This window comes from Kryptolebias marmoratus, linkage group LG8 (genome assembly GCF_001649575.2).
Source record: "Kryptolebias marmoratus isolate JLee-2015 linkage group LG8, ASM164957v2, whole genome shotgun sequence".
NCBI lineage: Eukaryota > Metazoa > Chordata > Actinopteri > Cyprinodontiformes > Rivulidae > Kryptolebias > Kryptolebias marmoratus.
The window spans coordinates 17,491,039-17,517,605 of record NC_051437.1 but is presented as its reverse complement, the minus strand read 5'-3'; the positions used below and the strand labels follow the sequence as shown (position 1 = coordinate 17,517,605).

Sequence of the window (26,567 nt, the reverse complement as noted above, 5' to 3'; positions counted from 1 at the left end):
GGGCAGAAGACATCTCTTTCCACAGCCACCTCCTTCTAGGAGGACTCCCGAGGCGTCTCCAGCGTTAGTTCATCCACTTTCGGCAATTCCAGGCTCCGCAATGGCAGGGGATCTTGTGCTGATCGTCTTCGAAATCAAACTGGTAGTCATATGTCAGCTGGAATCAGGAAACAGAAACAGTTTAAGGACTTCCAAATGGAAAAAAAAAACCATCAGTAAAACTCTGAGTAAGTATAAACTAGTCAAGTCTGTGCACCTCTTCTCCCTTGGGGATCCTGCGGCTGGAGATGATGATGATCTTGTCCTCTTTGTCAAACGTTACAACCTCAGCGACGCAGTTCGGGGCACAGGAATGATTCACGTATCTAGGCAGTGGAGGCAAAAGGAAGTCAAACAAAAGATGCACGCCACAAGAGGATTTTCATCCAGGGAGTCGTGAACAAAGTGATACTGACCGAGCCGGGCCGCCTGTCAGGGTGGCATCAATCACCTGCTCGTTGTTGATGCGGAACATGTAGATCCCGCGGTTCTAAGATTCAAAACAAAACTTAATGTTTTGATTCAGAACTTTAGGCACACGTGGTTTTTCTCAAACTTTATTTTTCAGCTGGATCAAATTTCAGCACTAAAATAGTTTTGGACAGCACCCCCCACACATTTCAACCCAAGAACGTCTCCTGGTGTAATCTGGAGTACCTGCGACTCGTAGATCTTCTCACGCCGATTGGCAACCTCATTGCGAATGACGGTCCCGATGTACTCGATGACCATGGTGTGCTTCTCCAGGTCCTTCGCCGCGTACAGCCCCAACCCTTGAATGCGAGATCGCGCGAGGTAAACGTTGTTCTTCCACTCGGTCTTCAGACGGCGGTACTGGGAGGACTTGGAGTGGACGAACTGCTTGCTGTATGGGGTGTTGAGCTCTCCAGTGAAGGTACTCTGGTAAGCTTTTGACACGCTGGTGCTGTTTAGAGTATGAGGCCTTGAAACAAAGAAAGAGAAACAATGACTGATTTGTTTGATAAAGTACTAACCGGACTACAGTCGGGGTTACTGGCTGGCGCCACGTTCTGTGGCTTGTTGTACCTCTTGCACTGTGTGGGAACCTTGGGCTCAGAGCGAGCGCAGCCAGTTGGATTTATCATGAGAGGGAGCTCCATCAGAGGGTGGCGGCCGTATCGGAACTGGTAGTTCTGACAGTTCTCCACTCCGGGTAACTTTAACACGAAGCAGTTTATTGTCACAGGACATCAAAAATCATGGTCTATCATCCTCAGGTAGGAAATCAAACGAACAACAACAAAAAGACATTCTTACCGACTCCGTGATTCGCATAACAGCATGAACAGTGAGGCCGTACATTTCCTCTCCCTTCACGTGTTCGGTGAACAGCTTCAGCATGGATGAGTCCTCTCGAAGTTCAGCCACCTGCTGCACAATTCGGTCCCAGATCCCTAGAGACGACAAGTTGTGTTCGATCACTGGTCAATAAAGTGCAACTTTACCAGACGCAACAGAGAGTGTGAAAACAACATTCTTACCCTCTGGAGTCGAGTCCCGATACTGCAGATCCTCCATGCCGTGCTCCAGAACGCGCACCTCGAACAGCGGGCGGCTCTCGTCCTCACTGATGCGGCAGCGGTAGCGGCAGCGCTTGTTGGGCACGCGTGTGCTCCAGTAGATGCGTGTGGCTTCGTAGCCAACTGGGAAAATGGCGGTGGGCGAGTGGAAGTTGGCCATTTGGGAAGGTAGCAACTGGCCAATGGCGTGGAAGATGAGACCGCCGACACGGAACAGGTGGATGCGGTCCCCTCGCTGCAAGATGCTGGCAATCTGCTTCACCTCGTCACGCTCAATGTACACCCGGCGTAAAACGGCAAATGTGCTCAGTTCGTCGTCGCTGGGGCCCTTCAGTTTATGCTGGGTGCACAGCATGGTCTTATCCTTGAAAAACATGCACCGCGCTCTGATGGCACAGGCAAAGTGGTAGACGTTCGGGCAGCGCAGTCTGTTGCAGCTGTTCGTGGCACCGGTCTTCTGGCAGTAGGCGCAAAGAGTCCGCAACCCACGTCGCAGGGCCACCTCCACGTTGATCAGGGCACCACCCTGTGTCTCGTACACTTCTGTGGACCACAGAGCACAGTTGAGGTGCACCCACAGGTCCACGTCGATGTTCAGCAAACGAGCGGGGCCATCTGTGGCCCCGTCCCCTTCCTCGTGGCAGAAGCAGCACTTGCGTTTATCCCGAGGCAGCTTTTCGGGTCGAAGAGTGATGCGCAGGGTGTCCATCAGCTCAGACACCTCCCGGCTGGTCTCCTTTTTCGATCCACCCTTTCGTATTGAGATGACAATCTGAAGACGCTTCCAGCGAATCCCCTTCCACTTCTTCATTTTGGGGTGCACCACCTCCTCATCAGGCGAGAGAGACCTGCGCTGCTTGAGGGCTTTAGGGGATAACTCCATGGTGCTGGGGGACTCTGCGGGAGGTTGAGCTTGCTCAGTTACACAGGCGTCCTCTTGGACAGCAGGACTCCGATAACCCTCGGCGGGCTCAGCGGGGTCCGACTGTGCAGAAGAAGCTGCTGGTTCAGTAATTAATTCTGGAGCAGCAGGAGCTTCAGATTCTGTCATGTTAGCTGGCTGAGAAGCATCAGGAGGAGACTCCACATGCTGCTCGGGCTCAGTCTTGATCTGGACGCCGGCGGGACTGAAGGGAGGGGGTGTCGGAGACAACTTTTTGCAAGAGTCGGCCTCACCGTCTATGACTGGTAAAGACGGGGTAGGGTGTGGAAGAGAAGGTGATGGGGGTGGAGATTCGTCCACGGGTATGACAGGAAGGTGGCGAACATCCAGATCGTTAACATTGGTTGTGTAACAGTGCTGCACTGGTTTGTCATCGTTCTCTGGGAATTCCTGGGGGGAAAAAATACACACGTGAAATTGATACCCTTCTAGGTAAACGCTGAACAAAAATAATGCTTTCACGGGGATAAGTTGTGACAAACCTGTTTAATAAGTGCCAAAATGTCCACTTGTTTCTTTAGAGTACAACCAGGGAGAGAAACATCAAACTGCCTCAGCCACTCATCCTGACTGGGTGAGGCGCCGTCCTTTGTGCACAAAGACCCTAAAAAACATGACCATTAACGTTAACGGTCTGATTTTACAGCCTGAGAAACAAACTCTTAAACATCTGATCAACAATGTCAAATAATGACCCTTTAGTGACAGAAAGTTGTTTTTGAACAAACAAATTGATTAAACCAAAAAGGCTTTTAATAAAAATTAAATGATCTAAATGTATATGACAACATATTTAAAGCAGCCAAGGCTAATTAATTTAAATCTAAATGTTAGTTTTTAGAAAAACAAAAGAAATAAACGTGAAATAGTCTTGAAATGTCCACCTGACTGTCCAGGTCTTTTCCCAGGCCCAACCACTTCAGGCAGGTCAGCATTTTGCGGAGGAAACGTGACCTCATAAGAACCTGGCATCCTAATGTTGAGAAGTTGGGCCATTGCCATCATTACATGATTGAGTTTCTGGAACAGAAAAAACATAAAACGTTTCACTGAATGGTCGTCAAATCTAAAAGGACATTAAACGCGAGCTTACTGAGATTATGTTTTTTTTTACCTTGGCAGCAGCAGGAGACACTGTGAAGGTGACGGACACCTCGTTGCTGTTGGTCTTCTCCCAGTGGTTGGACGTGGAAACTGCCTTCCCATCGGATGCTTCAACCAGCTTATTTGCAGGAAATGCTGTAAAAAAAAAAATGAGTGAAATATTTTCATGTCACAAAAAACATTTTAATGATAAAATGACATGAAACTAATACAGCAGATCACACTGAATAACATTCATTTGCAACCCTTTGAACGATTTTAATTATAATGGGAGCGTTAGAATACCTGGGATAGCAGTGCGAGGTATCACAGGTATGATGGGGGAGATTGCTCTCTCTGTATCTTCCTCTTTGGGCTCCCGGAGGTTCGGGAAACGGGGTGTTGCGTCTCCTACGTTGCTCTCAGGCGACGATGCTGGGATGATGCTTTCTTGAGCATCGTCCTCATCACTCTCCATCCTGTTAAAAGGAAATGTTTCCAGTGTTAATAGCAACATCCAAGAAAATACAGGACTGTAAATGATAAAAAAGTCAGAGCAGATGTATTATTATACCTGATATCCTCATTCTGGTTATGTGGTGGGGTGGGGAGGGCGGCTAGAAGGTCCACACTCTTCACTTCCTCCTTAACAGAACCTACACATAATGAGATTTTATTAACATTTTGAGCTCAGCTTATTAAACATTTTCAAACACAAACCCAAAAATTACCCATTGGCTGTTCTGATGGTTGTGTGTCCTTCTGGCCCTCAGAAAGGTCCTCGCCAGGGGTCACGCCGTTCAGCAGCTTATGTTGCACTGATGGTGGTGGGGTAGGTGGCAGGGAGGATGGGGGTGTTGGAGGGTTACTGAGATTACTCTGTAAAGATATGAGCCAGGTGTCAGTTCCTGAGATTTAAACTTTCAAAGAGTTTGTTCTAAAAATAGGAGTGGACCACAACCAAAAAAAAACTAAAACAATAGTACTTTTGAAACTGAGTTACCTTAGTAAGTAGCTGAGAATAGTAGTCGGGGATATTGTCAAGCACCGCGTTTCCAAATGATCCTTTCAGCTGTCCTTTGCCATTGGATGGGCTGCTTCCAAAAGGAGCAAAGAGATCCAGGCTGGCAGTGATTGAAGGCTCCATCAACGGCAGCAGAGAGAGACCCTGGTACAGAAATGCTCATTAGTCAGCATCACGAAGACCACATCATCAGTGGAAAAAAAAAAACACTTCCGGAGATCCATTTTTAACATTTACCTGTTTGAGTTGTTTTATTAAGGTTTCAGCACTTTTGCCAACCTCTTCCTTCTTATTTTTTCTCCGTGAATTTGACCCTTTGTCACCGCTTGGCTTATTTATGCGCTTTGGCTTTTGTACAGGAGCCCTTTTAGTTAAAGACTGCAAATCCTGTGGAAGTTGAAAAGATACGTGTTTTTTTTCCTCACGGACAACAGCAAAGCTAGAAAAATGTCACACTTGAGAGAATCATACCTCCATGTTTCTTGGCGTCCCCTGCAGTTTTTGCTCAAGCATTGCCAATTTACTGTTGATGTGACCATTGATCTCATTGTGGATGCCTTCAGAGGGCCTCTGAGCATTAAGCTGAATATTCTTGGTTTTAAGGAGTTTCTGCAGCAGCTGTTGTCCGGTCTCAGATCTCGGACCATGGGGATCAGGGTCTCTAGACATGTTCCCAGCATTATTATAGTTGGAGTTGCTCCCAGAGGAAACCGTTTCACCAGTTGTTTCTCGTTTAATAGCTCCGGGATTAACCTCAGATGCGCTGTCACAATGAACCTCCTTTGGTTCTTGTTTAATGTTCTGCACTGTCTTGAAAAGCTCCCCCTGTTGCATGTGAACATTACTTTCTGTGATGTTTTTTACTTCTTGCCGAACATTCGCATCCTTCTGTGGCCCATTAGGTGTAACTGACACTGTCTGAGATGTTTCGCTGCCCGACGTCTGAGTTTCTATTTTTAGCCCTGGACAATCAAGTGGGCTCTTGGCTCCAGGCGACCTGAGTGGGGATGCTTTAATGTGGCTGTACGGACTGCCCTTCCCAGCTCTACAGTCAGCTACAGAAGGTGAGGAAACATGAGAGGAGTAGGGTGAAGCTGGGTGGGCTGGGCTCATACCAAAAGGACCTCTTGGAGAGTATGCATGGGATGGAGAGCCCTGAACTCGGCCTGATGCAGCTGCCATAAGTGCTTGTTGCTGATTCTGATTGGGAGTGGGAGGACGCATAGATTGATTGAACGTGTGTCGTTGGGGATCCCCAGGAGAGCTGACTAATGGCTGACGTGGAGAAGCTGGCCTCACCATCCGACTCTGCTCCATAGGGGAATGTGGCATTGGTAACTGGCCTCTGATCATATGCTGCTGCATCATCTCCCCTGACTGTGGTTGTGGCTGGCCAGGGACCATCATCCCTTGCTGTATCTGAGGAGCAACACCAGGTTGCTGGCCAAACATGCCTGATTGCTGATGACTGGCCACAACTCCTGGTTTCCCCATGCCTCCATAAGACATCTGATGGCCCTCCATCCCCATCATCTGCTGCCCGGCCTGTGGAGCCTGTGGCCTCAACTGCCCTGCTTGGCCTTGGCCGACAGGCATTCGCAGCATCTGTCCGTGATGGAGCTGTCTCTGTGCTATTATAGCCTGAATGTGCTGTATCTGTTGGTTTGGGGGAAGATTGCGGAGCTGAGGATTCTGAGCAATGATTGCCTGAATGTTGATAGAGGTGCGGATCTGTCCATGCGGGACACCGGGTCTCTGTGCCATCATCCCTTGCTGCTGAGCTCTCATCATACCCATCATCGCCTGTTGTTTCTGCTGCTGGGCCATGAGGGCTTGCTGCTGTGAATTAAAGCTCATTGGGACAGACTGTGGCTGGCCAGGACGATTCTGACTCATGATCTGTTGTTGCATGGTGGGATCTGGTGCCTGCTGTGTAGCATTTTGAATAGTTTGCTGTTGTTTAGCTAATAAATCAACTGAGTTCACTTCTTCTTTTATGGGCATCAAACCAGGTTTGTCAGCACTGAGGGAACCCTGTCTCTGTGGAAGTTGATGTTGCTGCTGCTGCAAAGGGGCACCAGGTTGCTGGTTTCCAGTCAAACCTGTTTGCTGTTCATGAACAGATTGAGGATTTGAATTGTGATGCTGGGTTATATACATCTGATTTTGATGTTGTTGCTGTTGTTGCTGTAACTGCTGTCGTTCCAGGTCAGATTGATGATCATTTACAGATCCTTGTTGGGGCATCTGACTGGGAGTGGAAGGTCCACTATGCTGTGGTGGAGTTCTTGAATCAGGGCTTAGAATTCCTCCCTCTTTGAATCCTGAGTTTTGGCTGTCAGTAGATGCCTGCGGTTGGGGTGTATTACTTCCTGCTGAGGGCGAGGAACCCATCTGTGGGGTAGAGGGCTGGGAATGCCCTCCTTGATCTTGGCTAGACTGACTGAGCTGTGTCATCTGCTGCTGAGATACAAGCATGCGTTGGGCAAGGATGTTCTGTTGCTGTGGAGTTAAAGGAGCCTGGGATCCCCTGAGTCCTGGGTGACCTGGAGATCCAACCACACCTTGCTGACCCATGATCAACTGAGGCCTCTGTTGTTGTTGTTGTAATGACTGATTCCCCATCAATCCTGTCTGAGCTGCCATCATGGCTTGAGAATGATTAAAAGGCTGGCCTGCTGCAATATTCTGCTGCGATGGAGCCACAGACTGTCCTCCAACCATTCCTTGTGGGACTTGCACCATGGTCTGCTGATTAGCTTGATTAGCAGTCATTCCTTGCTGAGTGTTTGCTTGCTGTTGGGCCATAAGCTGGTTCACCATTATCCCACCCTGTGGCTGAGCTATTAAATTTGACTGTTGATTTGGGTGTGGCATTTGTTGTTGGCCCATCATCACCTGCTGCTGCTGCTGCTGCTGCTGCTGCTGTTGTTGTTGTTGCAGCTTTGCCATCTGCATTCTGTGCTGAAGTTGTCTTTCTTGAAGAAGCCTTGGGTCTGCCCCTTGCATTCCAGGGCCTTGGGGGAAAAATCCAGCTGGAGGCCCTGATGGACCTGGTGCCCTTGCACCACCGGCTCCAAGACCTGAAGGAAGCTGCAAATGTGGTCCTCCCATAAAAGGCTGTCCTTGGGGCATTCTTAGAGGCATTCCCCCTTGGGGCATCATGCCAGCGTGCTGGCCCATTACTGGTGCTCCCTGCTGGCCCATCATCATCTGGCCTGGCATTTTGGAAAACATGTGAGAGGGGGTCCCCTGTGCAGAATGACCGGGGGTAAGAATACCTGAGCTTTGTTGATGCTGCTGCTGTTTGCTTCTGTACTCTGCAATAAGATTGGTGTGCTCCTTCTGTTGCTTGCGCACCTGAAACAAGAACATTTATGAACAGTCAGAAAACAACCTTTAACACGTCGTGGTACAAATCCAGGGTGTTGCAGAAGCCCTCGAAAATCAACAAACCTGGTCTAGCTGTTTCTGAATTTTGCTTTGCTCCTCAGTAACCAACTTCAGTTTCTCTGCATCTGCTTCAGCAAACTCCCTCCCAGCTTTTTTAGCAGTGCGCTGCTTAGCGCACAGTGCTTTGCGTGATTTTCGGTGAACTCCAATCTGTTCTTCTAAAATTTTCAACTGCATTTGAAGCAACTGCTGGGTATGAAGAAGCCACTCTTCATATTGATGCTGTTCCGCATCATCTGTAAAATATGAAAAAAACTAATTTATGCTTGAAGAGAGTGAATAAGGCAATATAACTTTTAAAAATAAAACATTTCAAAGGAGGAGTATTATAGGTAAAACATACTGATGATTCCCTGGACAAATTGCGGAGGGTTGGGTCTGGACTGGGTGGGATCAACTGTTTCTCCCTCCTGAACAGAAGAGTAGATTATTTATAGAATTGATTTAAGAATTATTTACATGAAAAAAGCCACTCACTTCCAAAGTATGACGACATACCTTTGGTGGTCCAGATGTAACCTGAGCTGAATCTGTGCCAGGAGCAGAGGCCAGCCGCTGGGCAAGCAGAGAAACTTGTTGCCTTAAAATAAAAAAAATTAAAAAGACACAGAGGAAAAAGTCAACACATGATGTGTGGAAAAAAATATCTGTATCTGACATTTAATCAGAAAAAAAAACTTTGGGGTCTTGGGAATAAATAAATCAATATAGTGCATTTCTAGTGAAGTGTGTCATTAACTCAGCCACATAGGTTATGTGTCTGCCACAGTTTCTAGCCTCTGACAAGCAAGTGAATTGTTTTTGTTTATTAATTGAATTATAAAGAAGGGAGGGATCTATTTGAATGAACACTTTTTTTACCAGTAGTCAGCCAAAACCCAAAGGGTTTAACCATAAATATTTCTTCTAAGCATCAACAAGCATTTGGTCTAAAAACAAAAACATTCTACTCATAGTGTTCGAGATTTATGCTTCACTGAAGTACCTGTTAATAGCAGATGGAACAACCATTGGATCTTGTGCCAGCACTCTTTTAATACCCTTAAGAGCTACCATCTTTGCTTTGGCAATGGGATCCATAATGTCCTCAGGAGCAAATTTGTCCAAATCTGCCACAAGAAAATAATGTTGCTGATTAAGAAAACCAGAAACATAAAACTGAAAAGCAGAATACACTGACTGCAGGCAGTGGTTATGGTTACCTTTATCTGGGAAGAAGCTGTTGGTCAACGGTGACTGTTTAACAACTGGCTGCGGTGGATGACCGAGGCCTGTATGCATTCCTGGCTGTCCTGGTCTCATCACAGCCTGCTGCTGGGCCATAGTCATGTGAGGCTGAGGAACCATTCCAGCTCCCATAAGCCTTTGCTGCTGCAGCATGTGGGGCGCACGGGGCACCATTCCTGATTGAGGCATCATCCCTGGGGCTGGTGGACGATGCTGATGTTGCAGCATTAGCTGCCCAGGTGCCTGTAGGTTCGGATGTTGGCTTGAGAGACCAGGAAAATGGGGAGGCATGGCTCCCTGTTGAAGCGAACTCATCTGTTGCTGCTTCTGCAGTTCTTTCTTTTCGTGTTCAAGAAGATCTTGTATGAGAAGTGGCAATTCACCATCTAAAGAACTCTCCACCTTTGCCAAATCTACTGCAGGAGAGTGCTGACCCCCAACATCAGGCAGCCCCAGTGGATCATCACTGATATCTCCATGTGGGGCTCCTGGAGGAAAACGATCATCTTGGCCTGGCAAGGGGTAGGGAAGTCCTCCTAGTCGAACAGAACTGATCGAGGCTGACTGGTTTTCAGTTTGTGCTGTCTTGGCTGTTGATGTGGTTCTAGCAAGAAGCATTGACACAGCCTCTCCCATTTCATGTTTAACCTCAGTTTGTCCTGACTGCAGCTGAGGGGTTTGACCTTTGCCCTCAACTTTAACTTTGGAAGCCTCTACAGTTTTTGAATTGGGTGGCATTTGAGGAGCAGATTCTCTTGCTGTAGCTGGAACTGTTGCTAAAGACTTCTGTCTTGGCTCATCTTTGGCTTTGGCTTCCACTTTAATGTGGACAGATCCAGAAAGAGATGAAGGTGCTTCACTTTCTGCTTCTACCCGCCGCAGCTGATCTGAAAAGACATCCTTGGGGTCACCTTGGTCCAGTTCAGGGTCAGTGTAGGCCAGCAGGTCAAACTCGTCACTGTTAAGCAAGTCGTCCAGATGTGGATCATTGGTTTCAAGGTTACCCAGGTTGCCCAAGTCATCGTCGCCTTTGTCAGGATCCAAGTCAAGAGCCAGATCATCGTCGTCCTCCACACCTCCATCCCCTGGAGCATTACCTAGCCCTTCGAGGTCATGCTCTGGCAGTTCCTCACGGCTCCCTGCAGTTGCAGCCTGAGGCTCTGCCATTAAGCCTGGTTGTGCAAGTCGATGCTGCTCAGTATTCTGACTACTTGAATTGGAAGTAGCTGCTTGAGGCTGCAAACAAGGCTGTTGTGATACAGAGCCTGTAGTCTGCTGAGGCAGTAAAACTGGAAGACCACCTTGTGGTAACCCCAGCGTTGATTCACTGGCTCCTTCTGTCTGAATACCTCCAGCTTGAGCAATGGGATGTTGCTGTAAGTAAGATGCAGCCATTTCTTGTTGTGGAACAAAGAGACGTGGTCTTGGTTGGGGTCCACGAGGCATGAATTGTGGGCGTAGGGGTAGCCTTTGTGAGTTGTGTCTCAATTCAATGAACTGGGGTGGGGGCCCTTGACCCAATGGCTGCATGGTCTCTCCTCCATGTCCTGGCATCATGGCGTGAGGGTTACCCATGCCTTCCATACCCTGAATGTTAACAGCAGGGTTAAGATTGTGTCTTATGCCCATTCCCTCCATGCCAGGCTGTGGCAGCCTCCTCTGACTCTGAGCCTGGCCTTGCCACTGGGGAGGGAATGGTGGACGAGTTAACATGCCATGAGGTCTAGGAGGCCCTGGCATCCTGCAGAAAATGAAAAATATGCATATTTCAATTTAAATTATTTAAACAGTGAGATAAAGCAGAAGGCAATCAATGTAAGGGACTAAGTTAGGGTGCAAAATATTTATTTAGATGGTAGCATTTATTTTGTCAAATATTTGTGCTTCTAGAGTGATTACATAACAGGAACATTACTGAAGCTTCTAATGTATAATAGTGCCTGCCTTAGTCCACCAGGATCCACAATGGCAGATGTTCCTGTAGGCGGTGGGCGAATAAGCTTGTCATCCATGCCTCCTACAACCACAGGCATATTCCCAGCCACAGAAACCTGAGCTTCAGAGGTAGCAGCAACAACACGATCCTAAAGAAGGCAATAATAGCAAATTAGAAATCAAAGGAATTGTACATTTAACTAATACTTAAATATTTAACACTGAATGCTAAATAACAGTAACTAAGTTAATCAATTACTTTTACACAAACTCTACAGAAAAGCAGATTTGTAACACTAGACCACATCACACTATAGCCACAACAAAAGGCATGCACTGCCAAATGGGCCAAAATAAACTTAAACATTTGACATTGTAACTGGTGAACAGACAAAAAGATAAGACTAAAGGAAAATTTGCCCCCCATGCATCCCTCTACCAGCTCAGTCACTGTGAGATTCTGACTCAGAGTGAACCTTTCTTTGTAGCCTTTTTCCTGCATCAGAAGAAAATTACCCTGAGAAACATGATAGTTTACAGAAAGTTCTGAATTCTCTCTCAACTTGTGCAACAAATATTAAAGACCTACTTCAAACTGCAATAACAAAATATTACAAGAACATGCATTTGTTATGGAGATCCTGCTTAAGGCGTACCTGTGGATAAGGTGGGGGTGCTCTGTGGGTCTTATCCTGTTGAAAGGCTGCCATCTCTCCTCCAGACCAGCCAGGGGAGGCATTTCCTCCTCCAGCAGCAGCTGCAGCAGCTGCCGCCGCCTCCTTCTCTTGTCTGATTGAGTTTTTCTGCTTTTGTTGTCTGATTATGAACTCCCTTAGTTTCTGGCGCTACAAAATAACGCAAGAAGTAGTGATTAGTTAAATATTCCAGATGAACACAGAGTGAATTTTCACTAGCTATTTTGTTTAGCTTTTATACCTGTTTGTGTTTTTCCAGCTCAGATGGACTAAGTCCTACTAATGAAGGGTCCTGCACTGCTGATACGTCAGACATTTCTTGAGTGCCTGGTAAAGCTGGCTGATGGAGCAACTCCGGAGGGTGAGCAGCAGGTAGTTCCTGGGTTCCAGAAGTAGGTGGCACCCTGGAGCTGAGATTGTCTGCTCCCATTGTCACCTGAGGTTGTGGCTGTGGCTGCTGAGGTTGACCCTGTGCCATCTGTGTCTGCTGTTGACTGATAAGAGAAGATCCCGTACTGGGACTCCGACTGAAAGTGGGTTTACCAGAAGGTGGGTCCCCTGTTGAACTGTTACTAGGGTGGGCTGGAGATGGCTGGTTAGAAGGAGGTGAGGTTTTGTTGCAATTTCCAGCTCCTTCTGGAGGAAAAGAAGGAGCGCAAGGGGGTTTGTGGATAGTAGCAAAGGGGTCTCTAGATTGTGGCCTTGAAGGTGGTTTAGAACAAGGGTCCGGAGACTGGAAACGAGGGGTAGCCGGAGAATGTACAGAATATGGATCATTGGATAAGCCACCAGGAGTGTGGGGAGACTGACAGCTGCCCTGGGACTGTGGACTAGAGGGTACTCTGGGCCCCTGGTCTTGTTGCATTACAAGCTGTCTCTGGGTTCCAAGAACACAACTGTCCCCTGATTGTGGTCTGGGAGTTAGAGGTGGATGCGTGTGAGGGTCGGAGAAAGTGTGAGAAGGAGACTGCCTGTAGCTCTCAGAAGGATGACTAGGGGAGGCTCCAGGATGAAGTCCTCCACTCTCCCCTTGGTGCATTCGAGGGGTCATGGGTGCCTTGAACAAACCACCCCCGGGTTCCATCCCAGCAGGAGAGCCAGTGGAGAGTTCAGGCCTTCCAACAGCAGAAGAGCACAAAGAAGGTGCACCGATTTCAGCCCTGTATTGCCCTGTACTTGCAGGTGAGGAGGCCACTGCAGAAGGTGATGGAGATGAACCGTGTTCTGACCGTCCCTTTCCCTGCTGGGTTTGAAAAGGGTCTCCATGATGAGTATTGTGCTGTGGTGAAAAGATGGGTGACTCCCCAAGCCCAGGACCTCTTGAGTTGGGACTTTCAGGAGGTCCTAGGGGCTCCTGAGAGACTTGCTGTGATTGTAAGGGATGACCCTGTTGCTGCTGCAGTTGTGATCTGAAGTAGGGGTCAACCTGCTGAGCCCGTCTGGGGGTTCCAGGAGTTCCTGGTTGCATGTCAAAAGGGCCAAGACTGTCTGGCCGTCCCTGAGGAGGACCCTGTGGGCCGGAAGCAGAGTAACCTGAGGAAGAGGCCTGTAAAGAACCGGCCCCAGCATGAGAGAAGGGCATGGTTGGATGCGGGTGAGAATGGGGTGACTGAGATGGAAGTTTGGCCAATGGATCTGTCCTGCTGTCGGCTGACAACGGTGTCTTAATAGGTCCATCTGAGAAAAAAACAGAAGACGATCCAGAATCTGGAGGGAAGGAAAATGGACTGTCTGCTGAGCTTGGATGGGAAGAAATTGATGTTGAGCCGGAAGGTGGAGGAATCTGGAGGTGTAAGCTCGGTCGTTCTCCTTTAGCACGGCCAGGTTCTGTTTTGACTGGCCTGCAGACCTGACTCTCTGCTTGCTGTTAAAAGGAAAGCAGAAAGTACAAAAAAAGTTAACAATATTCAGAACCTACAGAAAACAGCAAAACAGAACAATATTATGATAATTTACCTTCTGTGCCTTGTTAATCCTCTGAGCTGCTCGGTTGTCTTTGGCCTTTTGCTGAAAGAAAAAAATAAATATGAGAAAAAAATAAGAAAGAAAGAAATAAGAAAAAAATATGAATACTCTTTTTTTAAACTCTATGAGGTAAACTTATTTGTTCACCTCATTGCAAAAAAAAAAATTAACTAAAAAAACATCATACGTTACACTGGCTGAACTTTAATGATCATTTAAAGCTGTAATAGCTGCCATGTTTTTGATTTGAATTTTTATGCTTCTAACAATTTTTACATCTTTAAATAATTGTTTTGGGGTTAATGTAACTCAAACTCATCAGGGTTTGTATTAAAATTATGTTAGAAAACAGAAAATATTCATTGCATTCGGTGATTAGTTACAGAAATTCTCCCGTTAGAGCTCAGAGTATCTCAGCACAGCTTATATACAAACAATCTTAGCTCCAACTTTTGCTTTCACGCTCTCCAATCCTCTCTCTTCCCGCACAATAGACAGACACAGCTCCCCGCAACCCAGAAAGGAGAAGCGGGTAAAGAAAATTGATGGATGATGCGTATTTAGGTTATTTTTATCATAGATACACATATAGAAAAAGACTTAACCAAAAACACTGAAAAATTACATATTTTGACAACCATTATGGCTTTACACAACAAAAATTTGTTAGTTTTTTAACATTTTACTATTGCTTTTTGTATTTCAGTTTGTTTATTGTCATCTCTGCATATAAGAGGGGGCAGAAACTACAAGGATCATCCAAATACTCCACCTAAAACACTGGTTTCATAAAGGAGCTACAGCAAAGCTAAAACATTTAAAACACCAAGAACAAAAAATAAATGAACGGAGAACCTACCAGATATGGAACCTTGTCTGCAGCAGACACCTTCCTCCAGATTTTCATTATTTGTTTACAGCGACTTGACCAGTCTGTGATGAAAGACACGTTTAGGAACTACTTCCGAACACCAACCCCATGATAACGCGTGTATGCTCGGGTGACATTTCCCCTCACTAACCTGGGTAGTCCTGTTTAAGAGTCGGGAAGTTGGTGTTGGCATAAAGAACAGGGGAAATGGTTGAGAGCTCTCCCAGCTCCTCATCTTTTTCCCAGCGCTGGAGACTGCGCTGGTTGTAGGACAGCCCGTCACCTTCCGCCTCCGTGGGAGTGGGTGGGGAGGAAGGGGTTGCTGGGGTAGAAGGTGTGGCCCACGGACTCTCCTCACCCCCATCTGGACTGAACAGTCCTCCTCTATCCCTATACATCATAGAAAGAAATCCACTTTGGTAAATTCAGGATTAGACTTGTATTTGTCTTGTAGAGAAGAACTAATCGTCTTTTATCAAATGTGGAAGAATTACTGGATATAAATTGTTGTAAAATAAAAAGCACTAAGCAGTTTATTACAATTTAATATTGGTCATACCGCATATCAAAGAAGGGTGACTGAGAGAGGCCGGGGAAGGTATCCATCATTCCAGTGGAGGGCAGGGGTCCTGCAAGAGAGTCTGTGCTTGAATCCTAAAGCAAGCCTTATTTAGACCCAGAACCATATAATAAATTTAATTTTGACAAAGAATTCCTAAATTACAAAATGTGCTTTCAGTCTCATAAACATGTCCAAATGCTTTTTATTCACCTACAGGTATTTTGTCAATGTAACCAATAGATATTTTAAAAGTTTCAATGATAATCTGCAGGTATCTCTTGTACATACCTGACAGAAGAGCCCTCTGTGGCACTGCGCTGTGATTTGGTTCTCCCTTATTGGCCTCCAAGATTGGCTTCATGCCCCCCAGAGAGGAGCCATCTTGCACTCCGAGGACCTTCCTGAAGAACTGCTCAGAATCCTGACTCTCCACTCCCTGTGGAAGACCTGTCACATACGGACAACGGACGTAAGACAAATCTGGTATTTGATTTCTCCTTCTCTGCTACACACAGCTGATGAAAAAACACAATCCAAGGAAATTACCTTCACTTTTTTCTGCCTTCGAGTCATGGGGATGAACTGACATCTGGTCCTTTACCAATGAGGATGGTGCAGGAATTCCTAAAATCGTTTAACTGTTTTTTAGCCAATTTGAAATTTCTTGAAATGACAAGATTAAACCTGTGACCTTGATGTCAAAAACAGCCTTACCTGCACCGTCTCCCTGAGCCTTGGGGGCTTCACCCCCCTCTTGCTTGAAAGGAAAATTACCCTCCACGACCCGATCCTTGGCGTCAGCTGGTCAGAGAAGAACAAGTTACTTTAGCAACCTTTTTTCATACCATGAGTAACAAAAGCTTCAAATATTGCAGCACTGGTCGAGATTATGTTCTCACTCTCTGGGTTAGCAGTTTTGACCCCCGTTGGTGTTGGTAACGAAGGTCGAACGAGGCACGGACCTGTCCTCTGTCCTGGGGCCGTCATCACGGATTTCTTACTCAAGTCTATTAGTGTTTTCCCGAAAAAAGCCTCCTGCAACAAATTGAAACAATTTATACGTAAAAAAGACACCATTGGAAACTCTTAGGTTTAAAAAGTGTTTAGGACGCAGGCAAAGTGAGACTACAAACCTGGAGATATGCCGGAAACATGTCCTCCAGTTTGCTCTTCTTTCGGCCCCGCCGTTTTTTGGCCTGTTCCTCACCCTCCACAGGTTTGGGATCCATTATGTTATCTGTGTCCGGGTGAGGTCCTGTTCATACAGAGCCATGACACTCAGTTTCCCAATCTTACAAGCTTTACAGTTAAAGCATGGAATCATGCTGCTTCTAGAAACACATGAATAATGAGGACGTCCAAACATCACGTGCAATTGAAGTTTTGACCACGATTTTGTCATCTTTAGAAATTTTTAACTGTATGAAATGTTTTAAATGCAAAAAATTTCCTTCAAAAACTAATCTCTGCTGTGGGTAATCTGATTCTTGCGTTGCTGTTTTGGTTTGAAAATTCAAGCCTACAGAGCTGTGCATCTGCTAAGTGCATGCAGACAAAAGTCTCACAATCAGGGATCAAGAAATGCAGTTTTCAGACAAATCTGACCCACCACCCACCCCCACTCTATTTAGTGTCTCAGAAATATAAACAAGCAACTGGTTGATTTAAAGTTGTTATTCAGTGCCTCTTCAACACTTGGGTTGTTTCAAACTATAAAAACAACAGGAATGTGACAAGATTCAGTTGGCTGAAAGTACTCTGGCAAAAACCAACTCAATAATTTAAAGACTACTGAACGATTTCTTCATCTTCTCGATTTGCAGGTTGGTTGTTAAAAGGCTTAAATTCAAACAGCGACTCTTTTCAAAGTCAAACAACGTATGACTTGATAAACAGGTCAATAAAACTGGGTTTTACAAAGTTTATGACCTTGCTGAAGATAAAACATTCTAAAATAAGTTTGTAATCAGGCCTCATGATTCTCAGCAACACTGCCACAACAAAACATTAATTTAATGTTGTGTTAGCATAATCCTAAAGTGATAACTGTTATAATTATACCAATAATTTAACAAAATGTCTAAGCTGGAAATAATAAGACAATCTGTCATCACCCACCTTCTTCAATGGTTCGCTCGATTGGCTGTCCATCTAATGTAGTTTCTCCAGCCAGCTGAGCAAAGAACTCTTTCTTCATCCGAGTGTGACACTTCCTTTGTCGCACCATGAAGCCCCCAATCCCTAGTCAAATTTATTAGACATGTATATCAGCATTTTATGACTGCTAAGATATCCACAATGACGTTATAAGTTGTGTGATAAGTTTACCAGGTCTGTAAGGTTTCCGCTTCCTTTTTTTGCTGTCATCTGTCTCTTCTGCCCCACCTTTAAGACCCTCACAGTCAGCCATGCCTTCATTGCCTCCCTCTGCGCCCGCATCCCTCTCGCCACCTTCTCGGTCAGGGCTCCCCGCTGGCTCCAATTTGGAGTCACAATCCATTGGTTCCCCACAGCCTAACGATATGAAAATTACATTAAAAAAATGGTCCAACTGACCACTGACGTGACACTGATGCGAGAAAAGGGTACCAACCTTTCCCCTCCTCTCCTTCTCCGTCCAGCTCCCTCATGTCCATTCCGTCAGGACCTCCTTCACAGCACAAAGTGCCAAGACGGGATCGACGCTGCCGTCTCTTGTGCAACGGAGACATGGAGATGCTACGAAGCAGGGACATACCCGACTCCGTCAACCACACACCCTCCAGTCTGTAGAACTGGGGCTCTGTAAAGGAACATCGTCAAATCTGAGTAACTCACAAGGAAACAGAAATTATTTGCCCAGAATAACAATGATTGTGATGGAAAACTCACTAACCTGGCTCTTTGATCTTTATTGAAGCCATAATGGCTGACTCTACTACTGAGAACAACGGGAGTACGCAGGGGGAGAGAAGGTAAAAATGAGAATCATGTAATCAGTAAAGAATATATTAAGACTAGGACCTTTGTTTTCAGTTTTGAAGTTGTGTCATTTTGAGACTCACCAACAGGTTTTGGAACATATGGGGAACAAGATGTGCACGCAAAGCCTTCATCAGAAGCTTGTTCCACCTCGCCCTCTGTATACAGACTCTCACAGACAGCATGAACCCATCTAAATGAGCACATAAATACACAGCAATGCACACTTTTCAACAGGAAAAACCTTAAATAATTTATGATGTATGATTACACATAAATAATCCATTCTATGTTTGTCTTCATAAGCTGCAGCCTCATGAATTCCTAAGTTTCTGTGCGTGGGGCGCTCACCGATCACAGTACTGACACTGCAGCAGCAGCTCCTCTTCCATGAAGTTTTCTCGGCACACTGGACAGGCGACGAGGCTCGCACAAGGGCCACAGTGTGTGTAGTTGTTCTGCCACTCGCAGTGGAAGCCTGGAGAGCTGGAACCACACTGGACACAGCACACACACCTGGAGAGAAAAAGAAACAAGTCAGGATTTCTTACATTTATCCAGCTCAAATGGAAGAATAAAACAAAAAAAGAAGCTGCAGATACACATGTGAGCAATGTCGTTTTTTATGCTACAAAAAAGAAGAGGCAAAGCAATGGGATTTTGAATTGCTAATGCAGAGCTGGGATACTGTGTTTCAGTGTTTTACATAATATGCAAATTTATATGCATTCATTTCCATTTGACCCAATTCAAAAGCTACAAAGATGAACAGAGTATCGCACACTTAGAAATAAATCAAAAAGTACCATTTGCACTTCCAGCCACCCTTTGGTACAGTGTGCAGGGGTGGGTCTAAGCAGTAGGTGTGATAGCTGACATCGCAGTCATCACACAGCAGCAGACGGGAGGGGTCTGACGCCTTCCCGCACACTTCACATACAATACACTCCAAACATCGCCAGCCCTTGCGGAGCTTCGTCTTTGTAATCTGCAACAGATAGAGGGTTTAATCTGGATGCGCTGGCAAAGTGCATTCGCTAAAAAACACGGCTGAGGCTTGACGCTGTTCTTACTTTGCTGTTCACACAGTAAGGATGGTAACACTGGGCGCACTGAGCACAAGCCAGCAACTGTCCCTCTACCCCCTTTCCAAAACTGCCGCACACGACACACATATCCTGAAACGAGGCAAAAAGTAAAAAGTCAAATTCAGATTGAAACTGTAGAGCGATTAAACCTAACAGCATGCAGGTTTTAATGTGTCAAACAGACATAAAATAACTGGACGTGTCAAACAGAAGACGCACCTGGAGCAGGACAAATTTATCAGTGTTTGAGAAAAGGACCACTGTGTTCTGCATGGTGTCGTCTTCGTCGTCTTCTTCCTCCTTGTTTAGCCCGGTGTCTGAGGTCATGCTTAGCTGTGAGGGGGACGCAGCAAACACACCGAAATGTGTTACAAAAAATCAACCAGTATTATCACATTAAAGGTAAATTACATTGTTTAGCAACAGATGCATAACACTCACCAAAAAGGCATCAATGCAAGAAGCCATGGCTTTGAGCCGTGACCTCCCACCACGCCCCCTCCCCCCACCACCTCCCCGGGGCCTGCGCTTTCCAGGAAAACTGCTGCTTCGCCCCTACAAGTTAATAGATAATCGTAAAGTTTTGTTATTATAATAACACTTTAAAAACAAAACCACTGAGCCGTTATGGTGAGCTCACCTGTTTGACTCTTGAGCGCCCTGGAGATCCTCTACGTTTTGCCTTCTCTCTGTCACTTCTGAGGGGTTCAAAGGGAAGCGAGTCGTCGGTCTCAGTGAGGTTATCGGTGTGCAAGTGGCCAGCTGGTCCAAATCCAAGCTCCATGGAGAGCTGAGGATCGGGTTCTCCTGGAGAGCCCAGGAAGCCGCTGCTGCTTTCATCTCCGTGGCTCATATTGGACATTTCATCCAGCAGCAATTCTGGCTTAACCCCTTGAAATTCCTGTTTTATGTCTATATCATGTCCTTTCATTTGCTCATAATCATCTTCCTCTTCTTCTTCTTCCTCGTCATCAGAGTGAGGAAGTAACCGCCTCTCCATATTCATAGCAGAGAGAGGGTCATGTGAGTCTGCTGATTGAGAAAGGGTAGGAGACGGAGAGAAATTTGTTCCGCGACCCTCAAACTTATCGTCCATAGACAGAAGCTCCGTTTTGCTCTCAGAAACAGAGAAATCTGATGACTTCTGGGAATCCTTCCTGAGCAATTCCTCATTAGACGTATCATCAGACCCATTTTTTATTAGTTTTTGTGATGGTTCTTGTCCAGCTGTGAGAGTGGCCTTTTGCTTCTCTTCCTCGTTCCCTAACTCCATGTTTTCGGGGTCTTGATGTGATACTATTGTTGGCTGTATTGTAGGCTTTTTATTAGGCTGTGTTTCTGTTGTGAGGTCCTGAGAAAGGGTGGCTTGAGCCTTCTGGCTGAGTCTCTCTTCATCAGCAGGAAAACAAGGCTCCCCCCGTTCTGTTGTTTTAAAAAATATATGATCATTAGCATCATTAACTTAGATGTATGCTAGTAATAGCACAGAAAAATCTCAGTTTTGAGTTTACCTTTAGAGACAAGTGGAGCGGCTGGCGTCTCACAAGTAAACCCTTCTGCTGCTAGCTGTGACTCTCCCTTTGTGGTGGTCTCCAGACAAGTTCTTGTGTGAGCTGCAGACTCCACCCCTAAATTGGAAAAATTACAGTAAATATTTTTAAATAGAAACCGAGACTATCACATTGTTCCAACAAAATGCAAAACTGGAATTTAAAGAAAGCTTAGCCTTAGCTCTCAACATACCCAAGTCCATAAGTGTCTCTTTTTCAGGTTTATTCTGAGCAGCATCCACACCTGATGTGCCTTTCTGTCCAGATGTCACTTCTGATGAATCTGCTCGTTTTTCTGTGAAGGTGTCAGTCTTTGCTTGGATTGTCATCTCTTCCCCGGCCTGCAGCTCCACTGTTTGAGCAACAGGCTGCTGCTGATCCTCTTTGCAAAGCAAGCAAACAACCTTGGCTTCTGGAAACTCTCCAGATGACACACATTCACTGTGCATCCATCTAAGACAATCAGATATCGTCATAATTATTTTTATTAAAACAGGAGGGATGCAACTATATGTGGTAGCAACCTCTGCGGCGTGTTAAACTAACCTGTGGCAGATGCTGCAACAATGAAGCCCAACAGATGGGTTGGCAGCTTTGCTGCACACGCAACACACTGAGCTCCGTTGATGCTGGCATCCCTCACACACACTGTAGTTCTCGAACCACTGGGCTGAACCTGGTAGCACCAGTCCACGGGCACCGCACTCCAAGCACACACGACACCGCTGACACAATAAAAATCACGAGCATTAAAACAAACAACTGACAATGCATGTAACAAAATCTCACTGATACATTTGTTTAATTAAAACATTTTTATTTTTTTAAAGAAAACATGCAATAGTAAAACCCTGTAAACAGAAGCGAATAAAGTGACTTACTCTGCATTTCCAAGGGTCAGATGGAAGAGAATCCATGGGTGGCTGGAGGCAGAAGGTGTGGTATCCCTTGTCACAAGCATCACATACCAACATTTTGGAGTCTTCCCCTGGTTGTCTAAAAATAATAATCATTGATAAACGAATTAGTACAAGAATGACAATAGTCTTTAAAACATTGAGAACTGCACATGAATTTCAAATATGCGAGTCGATTAACTCAAGACCAGAAGCTGACCTGCAAGTCTGGCACACTTTACACTCTGGGCACTGCCATCCTGCTCGCTGGATAGGTGTGGCACCGATTTCCAGACAGGTCGCATGATAATGCAGGCCACAGCCCGTGCAGAAAAGCAATTCTGTGAGTTCCCCAACTGAGTCACACACTGCGCACCAGGCCTCCTCTCCAGCTATGTACAAACAAAAATGACAAAATTATACATTATTTGAGTGGTAAAGGTAAAAAATGAAGGTGAAGGTAAAGAAAAATAAATAAATACAGTATAGGGACAAGTGAGATTATTTTGGTTATGCAAAGTAAAGGATAATTCAAACTTGATCAGAAGCAGCTGTCATTTAGTAATAACAAAGAATAAATATGCAGCTAATTAATCATGGAGGTCATTATATCTCAGGAAAAATCCATTTTAAAAAAAGTTTGTAGTTAAACTTTCTTTGACAACTTATCTCCTAAAGCAAAAAGGCATCAATGTTGGTAAATAGGCCCGGCCTTCTTACCCAGCTCTTCTGCCTTGTGTATGTGCTCCGGACAGAGAAGAACCAACTGTTTCATGGACTGGAAGGATCCACTGGCTGCCGAACACGGGAAGTGGTAGAATCGTGAACAGTCCTCTATGTGGCATCGTATGGTTGCCCCCAGCCTTTTGCAATAGTCACAAAGCTGAAACAAATTAATGGTGGCAAGCATTATTTACTTGTGTGGAGGGAGTGTGTTAATCTTTATTATCTTATTACACCATCTATTGCACATCAATAGTCGGTACACTTACTCGCTGTGTCCCTGAGATAACAGCTTTATCCACATTCTCCAGCTCCTCATCCTCTGTTTGCTTTACCTCCTCTGACCACACTGCACACCAGTGGTGAACCCAACAACCCCCTGTTCATTAAAAAGCCAAACATCAGCACAATGCCTCAACATTCCTAATAAACATATAGCCACTTGAATCTACTCGAAATTGGGAATAACTTATATTTAAATAAACATAAATAAATAAATAAATAACATAGTAACATGTTTTAAGTTCAACCTGAGTCGTCAAAGAGTGCCGTCAGACAAGAAGAGTCAGAAAATCCAATGGAAGACAGGTCATCATTTCCAGGCTCTGGCAGTGGGAATGCTGATGGCTTGAGAGGTGGCCGCTGAGAAGACGACCTAAAGTGTTGCAGTTCCCGCTGTCCGTGCAAGCTTCGTTCCACACAATTACAGAGCGCGCAGGCACGAGCGCTCTCTCTGCACAAGCAAAAAAATAAAAAATTAAACAATGTAGAAGTTTAGTTTATAATCAACAACATCACTGGGGAAAAGGCAACAGGCACTTCTGCTTTTCGGATGCGAATCGAGAGCTTACATAGGTGTGCTGGAAGAAGCAGCAGCATCACCAGACTCATCCTCAACAGCACGAGAGGCCTTGGACGACTCCTTGGGAGAAACAGGCTGGTTTGCAGAGGCACTGTCATCAGCTGCCGGAACGGAGGGGAGAAAAAAAAAGAAAAAATTCAAACACCAAACTGTAGTGTTGAACATCAAAATGTTTTAGGAATACAAAACCACGAATAAAGCACACAGAAAACGTTACCTGTTGGTTCAGAGTCATTCTCTTCGCAGTTCGACTTCTGCTCGTCCATTCCCCACTCTGATTTTGACCTCTTTTACAGAGATCTAGGATTTAAAAACACGCACAGATTCAACTTTCAGCGTCCATCAAACGATTAATTGTTCATCAGCACAACTTACTAGATAAAATGAATCTAAATGCTTTCTTTGGAAACTGACTAATGCCATAGTCACCAAGTCTTTATGATCACTCCATGATAGAGATAAAATGATCCTGTTGTTTATAATACAGAAATAAATCACAAGATATATGATTTTCCTGTAAAAGCACAGTCAGTATCCAGGTTTAACCTGGATGATAAAAAGGCATTATTCATTATATTATAGCTGAATTATGTGTAACTATTTTTCAACATAAAAATAACGCCCCTAAATGCATCTTCCAACTGCAAATGCAAACAATACAAACAACAACTCCCCTATCGATCCAAAAGTGCTTTAAACACAAACAACACAAAACAGCAGTAGAGTCAATAAATTATGAGGGCTTCGGGTTTACAAACGCGCTGATCTGAACGCGTTCGTATTATTGCAACCGAGATTTTACGCATACTCACACACACACACACAAAAAATAGCGCGAAGGTTACATCGCGGAAACAGCTTTAACAATTCTACTTATTCACCGAGCAATGCATAATCCAAGACGATGAAGCAGCCGTGGGCAAAAAAAAACCCGGGTTACCGAGCTAAAAATTGCGTTTTGGTAAATAAAACAAGCAGAAATCGGGGTACACAAAGAAAACACAACTTCCGTATGTGGAGCTTCCGGTTGCAGCGGGACTCCTTCCGTGCAGAAGCGCGAACCCTGGCAACATAGTTCCGCTAGGAGATTTCACGCCTTTTTTTTTTTTTTTTTACAAAACGCTGTCAAACAAACAATGAACGCAGACTTGATTTTATCCACATCAGTGGATGTTTAAAAAAGAAGAAGAAGAAGAAAATAGAGAACAAACATCGGAGTTACCCCGACCAGGACACTATAAACGCGACGATCGCTTTTTTTTTTATAAAAAAGAAAAACGCAAATCCAGGTCGAAGGTGGCCGTTTTTGTTTTTTCGGATGCACGAATTACAAAACAATTATTGTGTCACAGCACAGGACTTCTACAAACAACACGAGTCATTGTTATTACACACATTTTGTAATGTTGCCTTTTAAATCTCTCGAAGGCAAATGGGCGCAGATGTTAAGACTTGCGTGCGTCAAAACACAAAACGGCACATTTTCTTTTTATTATTTATTCATCACGGTGGCAGTAACGAAACTGCATTCTGCTAAGGCACAATCGAACTAACGGTGATGATTAAGTAATTACATTTAAATGAGGACCCAGTTTCTTAAACCCGAACGATCCAACACGGATGGACAAACATGTCACCAATAAATACAACAACATGAAGCGGACTGGAAGCAACGACTTTGAATGCAGCTGCACAAAACTGCAGAGAAGACACAAAGTGAGAATCAGACAGGCTTCTGGTGCAAAAAAAAAGCTGTGAAAATGACTCGCCTTTGCCGAGCTATGCTTTAATCCCACAGCCAGAACTTCCACAATGAGCCTTTAGCGATGACAGATTAGCAAATTGTACAAATGCTGGTGGAACACGGTTTCTTTGGCAATTAAATCTGTAATATTATTGCCGTCTGGGGCCACAAGGAAAACGCTCATGGTCAAATCCAGGCTCTCCGAGTCCAACTGCGAGTCCTAGGACTCGACTTTAGAAAAAAGATACTGAATGTGCTCGACTCTCCAAAGTTGTTCGGAGCGAAAGTAAAGGCACGATGTCCACCTCTCGGTGTTGCAAATTCGCGGTTTACTGTGTTATCAAAATAAAAACAGTCACGGTGATGGGTTAGTTTGCAGTGAAATCTAATAACAGAACAATTACAGCGCTGGGCACCATTTCTCAGCGCAAACAGCGACTTTAAAGGGTTGGCTCTACCCAGCAAATAGACGCGTCCATGTCGCCGGCGACAAACTGATACCGAAAAGCTACCAACTGCCAACGGTGACGAGGCAACAAAGTCCCCCTAAGAACCCAGACTCCGTCAAAAAGATACCACTCACGGGAGCATTCACTTTTTAAACGTATCAGCCGACCTGTGCGAACATCACAATGTGGATACAAACAGCGTACAACTACTAAAAGTGAGCGCCCAGGTGACACAACTAGCTTTCCAGCAATTAGATACCCACACACGGTCCGGGCTTGCAGCTAATTGCTACATTTAGCAGCGCTAATACCGGTTCTAAGGTCAGCGTCTTTTAGCTGTGTGCGTTTGCAAGGAGCTGAAATGTGTTACGATTGAGCTACTCACCTTACAAGAACAATACAGTCTCCTCATGCATCAGCAAAATCCAGAGAGCCACACAGCGTCCAGAAAGGCTGAGGGTTGCTTCATTTTACGTACCGGGACTAGCCGGCTGCTGCGCTGTGAGAGTGGGGGAAGTGCAGGTCGGCGGAAGGCAGGCTAGCGTTAGCTGTTTACCCAGATGTATAACGCTGTTGTTACCAAAAACCTAGCCAGCACCTGGAGCTTTGTGTCGAGTCGCCATATACAGTCGGGGACCTAATAAACCCAAGCACAAGTCTTCGTCCGGTCCAGGAAAAAAAAAATGTTTCCCGAGGCTTCGCGCAAGCGGCTCCGTGATATTAGCTCGGATGCTAACATTAGCTAGCTTTCAGCTATGCTCTGGAATCTCGCTCGAGATTCAAGTTTGCATACAATATATTGTATCCGGAAATGGCCGCGCTCAACTTTTGTTTGACGCGTCAGAAACGACGCTTTCCTCGCAGTTGTGTATTATTGTTATTATTGTTGTTATTTGTAGCCCACTGCGGACGTTCAAAATGAGTACATTTCGCAGCTCAACTTCGCAGCGGGTACC

The 26,567-nt window shown here is 45.3% G+C and overlaps 1 protein-coding gene across 3 annotated transcripts; it reads right to left on the bottom strand.

Annotated features, from left to right (window-relative positions):
* Positions 1–6: 6 nt before the first annotated feature.
* Positions 7–26,567, bottom strand: kmt2d (lysine (K)-specific methyltransferase 2D). 3 transcript variants are annotated; one of them, XM_017415065.3, is made up of 55 exons: positions 25,997–26,567; positions 23,636–23,718; positions 23,408–23,519; positions 23,087–23,289; positions 22,826–22,935; positions 22,554–22,716; positions 22,054–22,225; positions 21,819–21,933; positions 21,484–21,662; positions 21,131–21,390; positions 20,899–21,015; positions 20,028–20,809; positions 19,829–19,942; positions 19,607–19,720; positions 19,373–19,477; positions 19,106–19,287; positions 18,651–18,815; positions 18,383–18,492; positions 18,214–18,258; positions 17,932–18,120; positions 17,667–17,852; positions 17,457–17,579; positions 16,472–16,593; positions 16,238–16,373; positions 16,053–16,139; positions 15,885–15,962; positions 15,627–15,785; positions 15,336–15,405; positions 14,928–15,166; positions 14,765–14,838; positions 13,897–13,947; positions 12,182–13,804; positions 11,902–12,090; positions 11,255–11,394; positions 9,286–11,051; positions 9,069–9,192; positions 8,582–8,663; positions 8,427–8,493; positions 8,087–8,319; positions 5,102–7,990; positions 4,868–5,017; positions 4,610–4,774; positions 4,338–4,485; positions 4,181–4,262; positions 3,913–4,085; positions 3,638–3,762; positions 3,408–3,543; positions 3,006–3,127; positions 1,542–2,913; positions 1,318–1,454; positions 1,087–1,217; positions 697–982; positions 456–529; positions 257–365; positions 7–157 (listed from the first exon to the last, which is right to left on the bottom strand). In XM_017415065.3, the coding sequence occupies exons 2-55, from the start codon at positions 23,682–23,684 to the stop codon at positions 65–67; spliced, it is 15,027 nt and encodes a 5,008-aa protein (XP_017270554.1). In that variant the 5' UTR covers positions 23,685–23,718; positions 25,997–26,567; the 3' UTR covers positions 7–64. The 3 variants fall into 3 exon arrangements, with proteins under 3 accessions (XP_017270554.1, XP_017270556.1, XP_017270555.1); XM_017415067.3 differs by having other exon boundaries at positions 18,214–18,255; XM_017415066.3 differs by lacking the exon at positions 25,997–26,567 and adding an exon at positions 24,300–24,440.